Consider the following 11888-nt stretch of genomic DNA (forward strand, 5'->3'; position numbering starts at 1 on the left):
TTATGCGAACTTATATAATTGTTCCTAGACATTTTTACGTAAAACGTACAAAGATTATAGAATATTTGCTCAAATTTAATTCACGTGTTGTAAACGAATCACACAGAAGTGTATTATGTTGACGGAAGTCTACACGATCGACCAATCACGCTCCCATTACTCTTTACGTCATTTGACAGGTAGCGTAACTAGGAAGTAAACATCTAACGCTATAATGGCAAGAAAGTCGTCCAAATTAAGCCCCTACTCAAATATGTTACTAAATTTCGTTTTATATAGTATTTTTTATGAATTCGCCTTCGCCTTTCCGTCATATCCCGAATCCAGACAGTCAGAAAGTTTGGAGAAACCCACCTCAACACCAAACAATCAACAGGTTCGTTATCTAACGTTACTTTCTTGCGTCAGTCACTTCTCTTTTATCAGTTTGCACACTTACTTACTATCCACGATCTGTTGTTTCACAGGTTCTAAGTCTGCATTTAGGAGTTATCGCGTCTGTTGTGATCGTTATTGTTGCTGCAGTAGCAGCTGCTGTATTCATCATACGGAGTTACTGCTGTCTGCAGAGGTATATGCAACATGTGCTTTATTAGACAGCCAGCCTAACCTTACAATCCTGTCACCACATTTGTTGTACGAAAAAAAAAATATTTGAAATAATTTATACAAAAGTTAACAAATATAAACTGATATTTCTTGCTAATTTGTCCTTATTAAGTAACAAATAAATTTAGACTATTTTTATTCCAGTAATGTAACATATAGATATTCAGAGCTGCGACAAATGGAAGCGGAAAATGCAGCCAGAGAAGAGGACGATGGTTCAGATGAGGTTAGTATGTGTGGCATTTTTTAATTTTAGTAATAATAGCCTTTAAAAATATATATGCTTAATTATTTTTTATTCTCATTTTGGGTTTTCTTTCTACAGGACCTTTTGGAGTGAATCGTGCAGCACAATTTATCCCTGACGTTTCTCTTCCTTTTTTAATCCTGTGACATTATATGGCCAAAAGCATCACATGGGTCATTTAAAAACCACCAAGAGTCCCTGAAATATTTATCTCTGTTCCACCATTTTTCAGCACGGATATGTCCACCAACCAGTTAAAATTAGCTGGTTTAATCTGGCAGGATTCAAAGGCTAAAATCTCCTACTTGAAAGAGCTGTGGGGAAGCGGTTCAGAAATACTAAAAGATGCTCATTGGAGATAAAAGTTACTATGATTTATTTGCAGGCAAATAACTTATGAAACTAGCTGTTATGGTTGTCGGTTGTGGTGACCATTGCTTAAAACTTGGTCAATACTTGGAACTACTTTTTAAAGAAGAACTTGTTTAGTATTTTCTTGAATTTCTCAATGCAAGGTACGTTGTACCAAAGTCGGTTGAAATGATTGTTCCTCTATTTATTGTGCCTGACCTTTTCTTTTAAAAAACAGCTTTATGATCTCAGGGTTGTTCCCACTGGATACTGTGAGCAGTGCCACCAATACCAGAAGCACATCTGAAATAGCATTTGACTGTAAACAAGTCTTATCCACTGTAATGATGCTGCAGACTTTGCATTTCAGTGCCTTACTGAAATCTGTTACTGTATAATTTAACTCTTGTGGTATTTTGAACAATAATATGCACTCATATGTCAGTATTGATATTTATAGTGGCAGTGTTTGACTTCACCTCTATTTTAAGATGACAATGTTGATACAGAATTATTATGTGCAGTCCAGAGCTCCACAACAGTGTTTTTATGAGCTCAGTCCGTGATGGGAAGTATTTTTGATGGATGCTAATTGAATTCTGTATCTTTAGATTTTCATATGTTTGCACCTTCTTTTCTGAGACTGAACTACTGACTACTTAAAAAAAATAGTTAATTTAACTGAGAAGGAATAAAATTATGTACATGAATATTCCTTGTATGTTTGATGAACATGCTTACATTTTTCTCACAGTTAGCCATAAGAGGGCAGCACACAACTAAAATCTTTTTGCATGGAATAACTTATCTGTCTAGTTAACAAGTTAGGTTAGGTGAGGTTAGACTGGTTTGAATTCAATGTTGCAAATTTACCACACCTTAAGGTAGAGCCTGTCAGGTCAGGTTTCAGGGAGCACCAGACTCCAGGGAACTTTCAAACAGGTAAAAACTCAAAAGTAACAAGGGGAAAAAAAACTAAACATTTCTTGTGATTCTAGGCAGTTGCATTTTAAATAATTTTACTATATTGCATCAGGCATGTGAGAATCCCAGAAGATTATTTTGGGCTACCAAAAATGAGACTTAAAGGTAAAGAAAACACTTTTAGCATTTCCAAATAATTTGTGTATAATGAGCATATATTAATAGCATATATTAATTGTGTTTTCCAGAATGTGTGTATGTTCTCACAACAGTGCTGATCATCTTAATATGGTATTTCTCTGTCAACTGGTCAAAACTCCAAGAGCTTGCCAAACAGTCATGTAATGTACATTGTGATCACAAATGACAGCTTGTTAATCCGTGACATTATTAAAATCTATTTTTACTGCTGTTATGTTTTAGTTTGGCTAAGACTGGGGTTGTTTTATATTGCAGATGAAGTTAGGGATTTTGTGACCGACTGTGACAATCCAGGTAAGCTTAATTTTTAAGCTTATGTGTGTAAATTTGTGGAGGAGATGGAGTTTTAGAAAAGTTTATTAGGGTGCAGTACTGTATTTTTTTTTTTTTTTCGGGCAACTTGTTTATTTCTTTGGGCAGGTCTGTTTAAGTCTCATTTTGGTTGCTGTCCACATAAACACTGCCCTGTCGACCACTTCCCCTTCCACCTTCACAGCGGTGTAGCCAATGTGGTGGCTGCAAAAATCTGCTTTAACAATCAAATGTAAGAACTGTTGCAGCTTATTCATGACAGACTAACACAGTGGTGATTGAAATGAATTGTATAAAATTCTGTCATCATTTACTCACCCATATATCTTGAAACACAAAATAGAGATATTCATCAGAACATTTATGCTGCTTGTCCATACTTTTCAAAGCTTACAGTGAGATTGCTTGCACATTTGAATATTTTCAGTGAATAGCAACAAATCTCTGTCCCGTTGTTTGGCTTGTACTGTAGCACAAAAGTCTTGGATTACTTAGATTACTTTTAGGCTTTTTTGTGTGATTTTATTTAATCATATTTTCTAAATGCATGTATTCATTAATTGCTTAGAATCAGTATAAATGAAAACAATTATGATTAATTCAATAGGGTGTCCTTTCTTTTTCACGACTGTACAGTATTTATAAACCTGGTTAAAACTCAGTTCATTAGTACTATACCAGAAATCTCTAATTACTTGTTTCTATTTATTTATGCATGACAGACAAATATGCACCATTTTTAAGTTGTATTGAGATAAATGATGACAGTTTTCATTTTTGAATAAAATATTATATTAAATTGTACTTATAGATGCTAAATGAGCGCAAATGTTCTTCTCTACAGCATAATGGGCGGCATCAGGAATAATGCAGGACCAGGGCTAAACATTGTGTTAGCAAACGGTTCGTTTATTAAAAAGAATTGCACAGGATTTCGTTTTTTTTAATTTAATTCAAAGACATCTGAAATCATTTTCATATTTACTAATGTTAAAAATATTTGACTATTTATTCAAGTATTAATATTTATAAATATATGCAAATAAATTCAGTGTGATGAATTGACTCTTCTTTTTATAGGTGAAACCGGTGAGGTTTTAAGAAGTAAGAGCTTTAATCTGGAATCTAAAGGTAGGTCTCTTAGTGAAATTGTGCGTGCAAGAAATTGAATCTAACAAGATGTGAAGTAAAACTATCCTGATGTATGGAACCACTTGTTTGTCCTTCAAGATCCCGAGGAATTACTTGCCTATCTAAAGACACAAAAGCCAGGAAATATAGTGCTTGTGGCCTCATACATTGACCCTACACCAAAGTAAAAATGTGACAGCCTTCCCACACCATCAACATGATTAAATGGCTTTAGAGTTGAATTATTCATACTTGTCTCACTTCCACTGCCACCATCTCTTTTCCAGGCTGACTGATGAGATTAGAGATATATTCAGTGCACTGGGCAGCACGATGGTCAAATCCCTGAAGCCCAGAGATAGCTGGGTATTCGCAGGCGCCTATGGAATAAAGCGAGCTAGTCCTTTTGAAAAGGTTGGAACATCTTTTTAAGTTTATCAGTTTTTAATCAAATATTTATATTTTACTTTGGTTTAATTTCAGTGAGCGAAAATGAGTTTTCAGTGTGGTTTTTGTTTTTAGTTTTAAGTTGGTTGTTTTCTCTGTTATGTTTAGTTAATACAAAATGATATGAGGAACAACGCATACGAAGACTGGCCAGAGATGGGGGAGGTCATTGGCTGCTTTCCCAGAATATCTGAAATGAATAAGCCACATTAGCCAACCTCATATCACCACGTTTGGGACATTTGAAAATAGGACATTAACAACACTGTACCATTTTTGCTCTCTTCCCTCCCTAAGAAAATAAAACTGAGGAAATAGTTTACTCTCGTATTGCTCCAAATCCATATGACATTTTGCATATGTTTATGCTGCTCTTTTCCAGAGCAACATTCTGCCACTATGATAATATTATAAGACAAAAGTACATTTGAAAGATAATACAGATGATTCTGTTTTCATACGGAATTCCTTAACATTGGTTCTTATATAAGGGTACATTGTTGCTGTTGATATTAACAATGAAAAGTGGAAAATGGAAAAGTGACATCAGTTTAACATAGTCCCTTTTTTCACTTCCCCTTCTTCTGCTGATTTAGGACACTGTATGTACTCCAGGTTGTACAAGTGTGTGTGTGTATGTGTGTGTGTGTGTGCGTGCGTGCGTGTGTGTGCGTTTGGGTTTGCTTGGAGGGATGTACATCCCCTCCTGCTTCTCCTCTTGGTCTGTATGAAAATAGCAGTTGGAATCCCTGAGAAATTGTTTCTGGAACAATCCTGAGGCACTGAGCATTCTGCACCTTTGGAATCATGGGTGTGACCCATGGAAAGAAAGTAAGGATATTTTAATCCAGTTTGAAGAACCCATTTGTTGCTATGTTAGGAGTGTAAGTCATACATCTACTCTAAAGATCTGACAAATGGATGATTGTAAATGGACATTGTTCAAAAGTTTTGTAGGCTTAAAATGCTGGAATTTATGAGGTGAGCCTGTTTCTTTTGTTTGATGCTATTTTTCTGTTTGTGTGACTTCAAATCAATGTTTGATCATGAAACAATTATTCTAAAATATAAGCTAAAATATACTTATTATGTATATGTATATACTTAAAAGTTAAAACTTTTAAGTTAATTTGGTTTCAGTTCTTAGGAATATATTTGAGAAGGTGCATCAGCAGTGTTGTTTTAGTATTATTTATATGCTGTTATAGTTTTTATTCATTTGAATGAGCTTTTTTATATTTTCAGTTTAATTGTAGGTTATTTTTTGTCATTTTGGTACGTGCCTTTTTATTTTAGTTTTATTTTCAGTTTAGGTTTTATTTATTTCAAGTTAGTAATGTTAGTGTTTCAACATTTCTTTGCCAGTTTTTCATCTAATATTTATAGTTTTATATATTTTATCTATTTTATAATTTTTTCAATTTTTTCAATTTTATAATTTTTTTGTAATTTTATTTTATTGCATCTTTATTTCAATTAACAAAAATATATTTAAATAGGTTTAGTTTTAGTTAAAAATAATAACCCTGCATTATAGAAACTAAACTTACATTCTTCTCAACTCCAGATGTCTTAATCTGTAGCTTTCATGTCTTTTGAATTCTTTCAGTGTAAAAAAGTATATATTTAGTTGCAATTTGTGACATTAACCTCATTTAAATACTTCTTTTCTGATTTTCTTTCCCGTGGTGATTTAGTTCAAGGACTCCTCGTGACTTTCCTGACACAATCACATTCTAGAAAGCATACAGATTATGAAGGGAAAATGGAGAGTTTGTTTGGCAGGGCCAGTAATGAGGTGGCTAAATGCCAGCTGGTCCCAAAACGATTTTAGTCCAATATGATTAACCCAGCATGGTGTTAACGTGAACACACACACACACACACACATATACCCACAATGCCTCCCTTGTGTTAGTTTAAATATCTCTAAACACACAGGGCTATTGTCCTCTTCATCAATTGTTATTTTTTTGTTTGTTTGGATGGATGCAATGTCCTATTATATTTTTTTTTTGGAAACACTACTATGATGGTAATATCATGGTTTTACCATGGTAAATATGTTAATCATACAGTACCATGATAATATGCTGTCACTATATAGCACATCACTGTGAAAAGCAGAGAGAAAATGCAAAAGTAAACTAAAGATTTTGTTTTAAGATTTTTTGTGTGTGTGTGTTTAGCCTTATGATTAAAATATAATGACTCGTATCCATTTCCTTTCACAGGCAGATCATAATCATCAAAGTCATAATTCCGCTTCTGCTCAACCACTTATTGGACCTGGTGAATCAGGTTTTCTATGTTCCTTTCATATTATTTGATGCAATTAAATTGATTAATTGTGCTTTTCATTATTATTACTCATTCTTTCTTGAACAAAGGTGCATTTGTTGCTAAAGTCATGTGAGTCATGTGAGGTCCTATTATTTTTCTATGTGAATGAACTTTTCTTCTGGTGTATGCTATTGTCTGTTTTTAAAGTTAAGTTCACCAAATAGTCAAATTAGCTGAAAGATTCACCCTCAGGCCATCAGTTAAGTTTGTTTTCTTCACTGAAAGAGATTTGGAGCATTACATTGCTTGCTCAACAATGGATCATCTGCAGTGAATGGGTGCCGTCAGAATGAGAGTGATTAATTATGGATTTGTTCCTTACAAACATGACTCTTTTTGCTTTGTTATAGATTTTAATTGATGGACTGTAGTCGTGTGTATTTTTTGGTGAATTATTGCTGAATTGTTAATGTTTTATCAGCTGTTTGGAATTTGCTGAGAAAAGAAAATCTGCAAGTTTTAATTTTTTGGTGAATTAATCCTTTAATAGAAAGCTCTCTTTTGCTCCTCTCCCTTTCTTAGATTTAGTCTCTGATCTTGGATCCGTGATAGACCCTGAGCAGAGGTGGGGCAGAGAAGAGGATTTAGACCAGAGCAAGCTGCTTCCTGAGCAAACGGACAGTCTTTATAATGAAGAGCTCATCAGGCCTAAAAAGCTCCACAATCCCATCAAAGCATCCAAGAGCCACCGGGAACTCCAGAGAGAGCTTATTATTACACACAAAAGGTGCAAACTGACCCGGAATTTAAGTTTGAAAAATTCTGAAGCACAAACAAGCTTATGCAGCCTTAATTTATCACCTGACCCAATTCCTGATCTCACTTCAAGCATGTACACACAGGTTTAATCTTCCTTGCATGTACATGTTTTGTCCAACAGATGGCAGTAAAGCCGAAGTTGTGTGTTCAGTTTGTATGTAGAGCCTATGTCGTGGCCTTTCCCTCTTGTGGATACATTAAAAAAAATATTAAATAGAAGTTCTAATGCATTTTCTTATAAATTATCTGTAGATATTGTGTTTTTGAAGTGAGACAACTGAAATCAAAATCGACCCTATTTGCTTTCGTAATACACACTCCTTATAGTGAACGATCCATCAATGCATATGGTTAAAACACACACACACACACACACACACACACACACACACACACAATTTCAATTATATGCGTATATATAATGACACTTATCTCATCTATCAGAGGAGCAGTGGTGGAGGAGAAGCCAGAGTTGCAGAGAGTTCTGCAACAGAGAAACAGATCTCAAGCTCTGAAACGAGACAGAAAACAGGACGAGGAGAAATCACCACTGGAGCAGGAGTTACTGAAGAGGCAGATGAGGTTAGAGAAGGTAAAACCTGACATACCTTTCCTCAAACTATATAGAAATTAGTATTTATATACAATATCAGGGTTGAATGGACAATATTGTTTGATATATACTTAATAAGGCCTTTAAATGCTGGGAAGTGATCCAGATCACACAGAATGCTCCCTTATTTTGGTTATTTTTACATCTCAAGTCCAGAACACATTGATCTTGGGTTCCAAAAAATGTGCTGTCAATCATAATGTAGGGAAGATTGGGGGCAATTGTAAAAATTTTTACATTTTCCTTCATAACTCACAGACTACTTGAGATACAATAGTCATCTTTTGATACAAGAAACAAATAAAGGTGCATTAATTAATAATATAATTTTCACTAATAAGGACAAGAATATTAAATTGAATGCAAGAGGTCAAGTGTGTTACAATTGCCCCCTTGGCAGGGGTGATAGTAACAGTGTTTGGGGGCAACTGTAACATTGAAAAATAAGTCATATTAACCCACTATTTCTCAAAGAAAAGCCTATACTCAAAGTAATCACTGCTGTGGTAGCCTATCTAATGTTACTTAAGCTCTTTTTTTTTTTTTTTGTAGATGTCGTCATATGTATTAAAAAAGCAAAAGTCTATACATTCGAAAAGTAACTTTCATACCTCAAAATCAGTTTTTTTCTTAAAACCTTCTGCTGAGCTGAAATGATTGTGCTCCTTTTTCACAGGCAGAGAGAGAATCCTACTGAGCATGTGCAGATTAAGTGTCATCACTCTAGCTTTTTTCTGATTGGAGTAATTGAGAGTGTTACAATTGCCCCCAGTCTCTGCTGCACACTAGGTACTATAACCTATACACCAACACTTCATCCAGAATTGATTTAGCTCTAATAATTCTTCTTCTCAGTTTGAGAGAGAGACCGAAGAGCAGAGAGAAAGGTCAAAGTGCGCACCTGAGTTCATCAGGGTCAAAGACAGCCTGAAGAGGACAGCGATCGCAAGTGCTGTGGAGAAAGAGCTGTAATCACATTACAACACTGATCTACAGGAGTGTTGATGCTCCTCCAGCTGCTGATTTGAACAGTTCTTTAGTTTTAGTTAGAAAGCTTGGGGTTTGGATTTCGAATGAAATCACAGATTGTGAAAACCCAACGTGGACAAGAATGTTGAAAATGTGGGCTAATGCACTGTAAATTACAAATTGTAGCATCTCTTTTCCTTGACTTATTTGATTCGACAGGCATCTTAATTATTTATAAATTAACATACATAATGCATACTTTCCCTACATTTTTTTTTAAACAAAATACATTATCACACAATATAATAAAATTATCCTTTACAGGTAATATATATTGTTGATTTATACTGCCTGTATAAGTGGCTTTTTACTTAAAGGAATAGTTTGTTTCTTAAACAGATTTGGTGAAATTTAGCATTATATTAATTGCTCACCAATGGATCCTCTGCAGTGAATGGGTGCCGTCAGAATGAGAGTCCAAACATCTGATAAAAAACATCACAATAAGCCACAAGTAATCCACACCACTCCAGTCCATCAGTTAACATCTTGTGAAGTGAAAAGCTGCATGTTCTAATAAACAAATCCACCATTAAGTTGTTTTAACTTAAAAAAAAAGACTAAAATAATGTGGATTACTTGTGGATTATTGTTACTGTTTGGACTCTCATTCTGACAGCACCCATTTACTGCAAAGGATCCATTGGTGAGCAAGTGATGTAATGCTAAATTTTTCCAAATCTTTCCAAAACTATTCCTTGAAGAGCATTTCCACTTATACGATGTTAACATAAATCATATGAATTTGATCTCATATGTTTCAGCTAACAACACAACTTAGTTTTTTGTAAATATGTTTTGTACATTTTGTAGTCTTTAAATAAAGGGATTTTGACATGTTTGACAGTTTAGAGTATATAATTTGAAAATACCAACCACAGTCTGCCTTTGCATAGCACTCTGATGTGAACTTTATTTGCACTGTACACAAAGATTTTACTGAACACACAATGCATAGACAAGGAGTGTTTATTCATAACGTGCTACTACCTGTATATTTTAAGGGTATAAATCATTGGCTCTTCATAACTCCATTGATAACACATGATGCATTGCATCCATACATTTGTAGCTTTTACAAAAAAGATATACAATATATGTATACATCATGTTTATGTATAATACACATACTGTATTTGTGTCTCCTCTTCACTTTCTGAAGTGTGCGCATTTCCATGTGAAAAAAAAATGTCATAATTGATCAAGGGAGGAATTAACTACCAAAAAATCAGGGGTGTAACTTCCTATAGTACTTTTAAAAGCTAAAGTAAGTCATAATGACTCCTAATGATATTTAATCAGCCCTTCTGAGGCAGTTTGCATAATTACCATAATGAACTGATTGCTGAACTTCTCATTAGACTGTTGCATTTTTATGCTAATTACATCGTTGATTGCACTTGGGTTTGACTCGGTTCTAAAATTAAATATTTTAATTATATATGTACTTAATATTTTAGAACTTGCTTGAATTTAATATATATTAAATGAAAATAAAAAATAATTTTACATTAAAAATAAAAATGCTTATATATTGAGCACACTTCTGACAATCTAAAATCTTACTTTATGCAAATAAATAAATACAGCTATATCAGACAGATGGAGTGTCAACTCAAGACTAATTGTTCATATGTTTAAAAGGAACGTCTTTAATAATATCAGGGGTCCATTAGCAAAACAAAATGCTTTATATATATATATATATATATATATATATATATATATATATATATATATATTATTGTTGGCTTCAAGTAAGCAATGTGCTCAAATTGGCACGGATATGATATACTGATGAACAAGGTGATAAATGTTCTTGCATTGTTCTTTTTGCATTAATCCAGTTTTAAAGTAAGGCCAGTATTGAGTCCTCAAGATAATGTTAAATCAGCATTTCTGTCTTTAAACATAACATGTATATTTTATAAAGAAATAGAAAAAGAAACAGATTGTCAAAATTTCTTGTGCCTCCGATCTCACAATGACTTGTGACAGCAGTAGTCTGTCTTATTTTGCAATTAGTATTGTAGTAAAGATATGAATTTGATCATCGCTCTTGTAAACATATTTTTACGAGGTCATGCAAACATTAGAAGTCTTCTGCACAGAAGAACAGTACAGATTATGGCCAGCGACCCAAACAAAAGAACCTGAACCAATCAGCTCACACAACATGCGCAACATGGAATAACTGATAATCATGGAAAGATAAATCAAAACTTAACCAGTGTTGCGACAAAAAGTAGTTAATCAGCATGTGTTCCAAAAACCTTCCAAGGCAGAATCCTAATCTCAGAATTATTTGTGTTTTCAAACAGATAATTCCTCTCATGTGAAGCACATACAATACTCGATTTACAATTGATTGCAACAGAATTTGATGCCGGCATACTCGAAAAAGCATAAATCTACATAGCTCACACAAATATTGGGTTAAATAGTCAGTATTTTTACTGATACTTTTTAATATTTAGTTAAATATATTTACTAAACTTGCTGCACTGCATTATGAGATTGCTTTCGAAGCAAAGGATACACTCTGCCATATATTTTTGGCCAAAATTAGGTGTCTTAAAAGGCGGCATAATGTTGCAGCATAACGGGAGTGTGCATATAATGCCTTCTCAATAAATTTAGGCTGAAATTTAAGATTTATATATTTGAATTGCTCATAATATTTCCATCCATTTGAATTACACAGTTTTAGTATAAACAAAGTAGTAAACTTAATGTGATGCATATTTGTCTGTCACACATTAATGAAACAAATTATTTGCACTCAAATTACATATTTTATTGTTAACTATTTGCATCTGTGGGATTTCGTTTAAATATAATCACATAATCAAAATGCATTTACTTAAATTGCTTGGAAACAGCATAAATTAAAAATAAAAGTATGAACATGGTTAAAATATG

General features: G+C 33.7%; 2 protein-coding genes across 8 annotated transcripts; both read left to right on the plus strand.

Annotated features, from left to right (window-relative positions):
- The first annotated feature begins 2 nt into the window (after window positions 1-2).
- On the plus strand, window positions 3-4542 carry LOC109096989 (protein FAM3C-like). 3 transcript variants are annotated; one of them, XM_042758786.1, is made up of 13 exons: window positions 3-376; window positions 468-571; window positions 754-835; window positions 935-2149; window positions 2244-2296; window positions 2380-2382; window positions 2588-2626; window positions 2753-2876; window positions 3489-3547; window positions 3725-3775; window positions 3875-3959; window positions 4063-4189; window positions 4331-4542. In XM_042758786.1, the coding sequence occupies exons 5-13, from the start codon at window positions 2284-2286 to the stop codon at window positions 4433-4435; spliced, it is 606 nt and encodes a 201-aa protein (XP_042614720.1). In that variant the 5' UTR covers window positions 3-376; window positions 468-571; window positions 754-835; window positions 935-2149; window positions 2244-2283; the 3' UTR covers window positions 4436-4542. The 3 variants fall into 3 exon arrangements, with proteins under 3 accessions (XP_042614720.1, XP_042614719.1, XP_018966223.1); XM_019110678.2 differs by having other exon boundaries at window positions 4-376; window positions 2380-2472; XM_042758785.1 differs by having other exon boundaries at window positions 935-2296.
- A 148-nt stretch (window positions 4543-4690) lies between these two features.
- LOC109096990 (actin-associated protein FAM107A) lies at window positions 4691-9380 on the plus strand. Of its 5 annotated transcripts, none has more exons than XM_042758789.1 (5): window positions 4691-5053; window positions 6457-6514; window positions 7088-7292; window positions 7769-7916; window positions 8793-9380. In XM_042758789.1, exons 1-5 carry the CDS (start codon window positions 5030-5032, stop codon window positions 8907-8909), a joined length of 552 nt encoding a protein of 183 aa, XP_042614723.1. In that variant the 5' UTR covers window positions 4691-5029; the 3' UTR covers window positions 8910-9380. The 5 variants fall into 5 exon arrangements, 4 of the variants coding, with proteins under 4 accessions (XP_042614723.1, XP_042614722.1, XP_018966226.1 ...); XM_042758788.1 differs by having other exon boundaries at window positions 6457-6523; window positions 8793-9378; XR_002019039.2 differs by lacking the exon at window positions 4691-5053 and adding an exon at window positions 8614-8726 and having other exon boundaries at window positions 5693-6523; window positions 8793-8923.
- Window positions 9381-11888: the final 2508 nt, after the last annotated feature.

The sequence above is a fragment of the Cyprinus carpio genome, chromosome A6, assembly GCF_018340385.1.
Source record: "Cyprinus carpio isolate SPL01 chromosome A6, ASM1834038v1, whole genome shotgun sequence".
Taxonomy (NCBI): Eukaryota; Metazoa; Chordata; class Actinopteri; order Cypriniformes; family Cyprinidae; genus Cyprinus; species Cyprinus carpio.

Excerpts from the sequence above, each read along its gene's own strand:
- LOC109096989 (XM_019110678.2), top strand. Across the intron at positions 2,473-2,587 it reads AGAGCTTGCCAAACAGTCAT|ATGAAGTTAGGGATTTTGTG; the intron begins GTAATGTACATT and ends TTTATATTGCAG. Across the intron at positions 2,627-2,752 it reads GACCGACTGTGACAATCCAG|GTCTGTTTAAGTCTCATTTT; the intron begins GTAAGCTTAATT and ends TTCTTTGGGCAG.
- LOC109096990 (XM_019110679.2), top strand. The coding sequence starts at position 6,430 with ATGACTCGTATCCATTTCCTTTCACAGGCAGATCATAATCATCAAAGT. Across the intron at positions 7,293-7,768 it reads CTTATTATTACACACAAAAG|AGGAGCAGTGGTGGAGGAGA; the intron begins GTGCAAACTGAC and ends CTCATCTATCAG. Across the intron at positions 7,917-8,792 it reads GGCAGATGAGGTTAGAGAAG|TTTGAGAGAGAGACCGAAGA; the intron begins GTAAAACCTGAC and ends TCTTCTTCTCAG.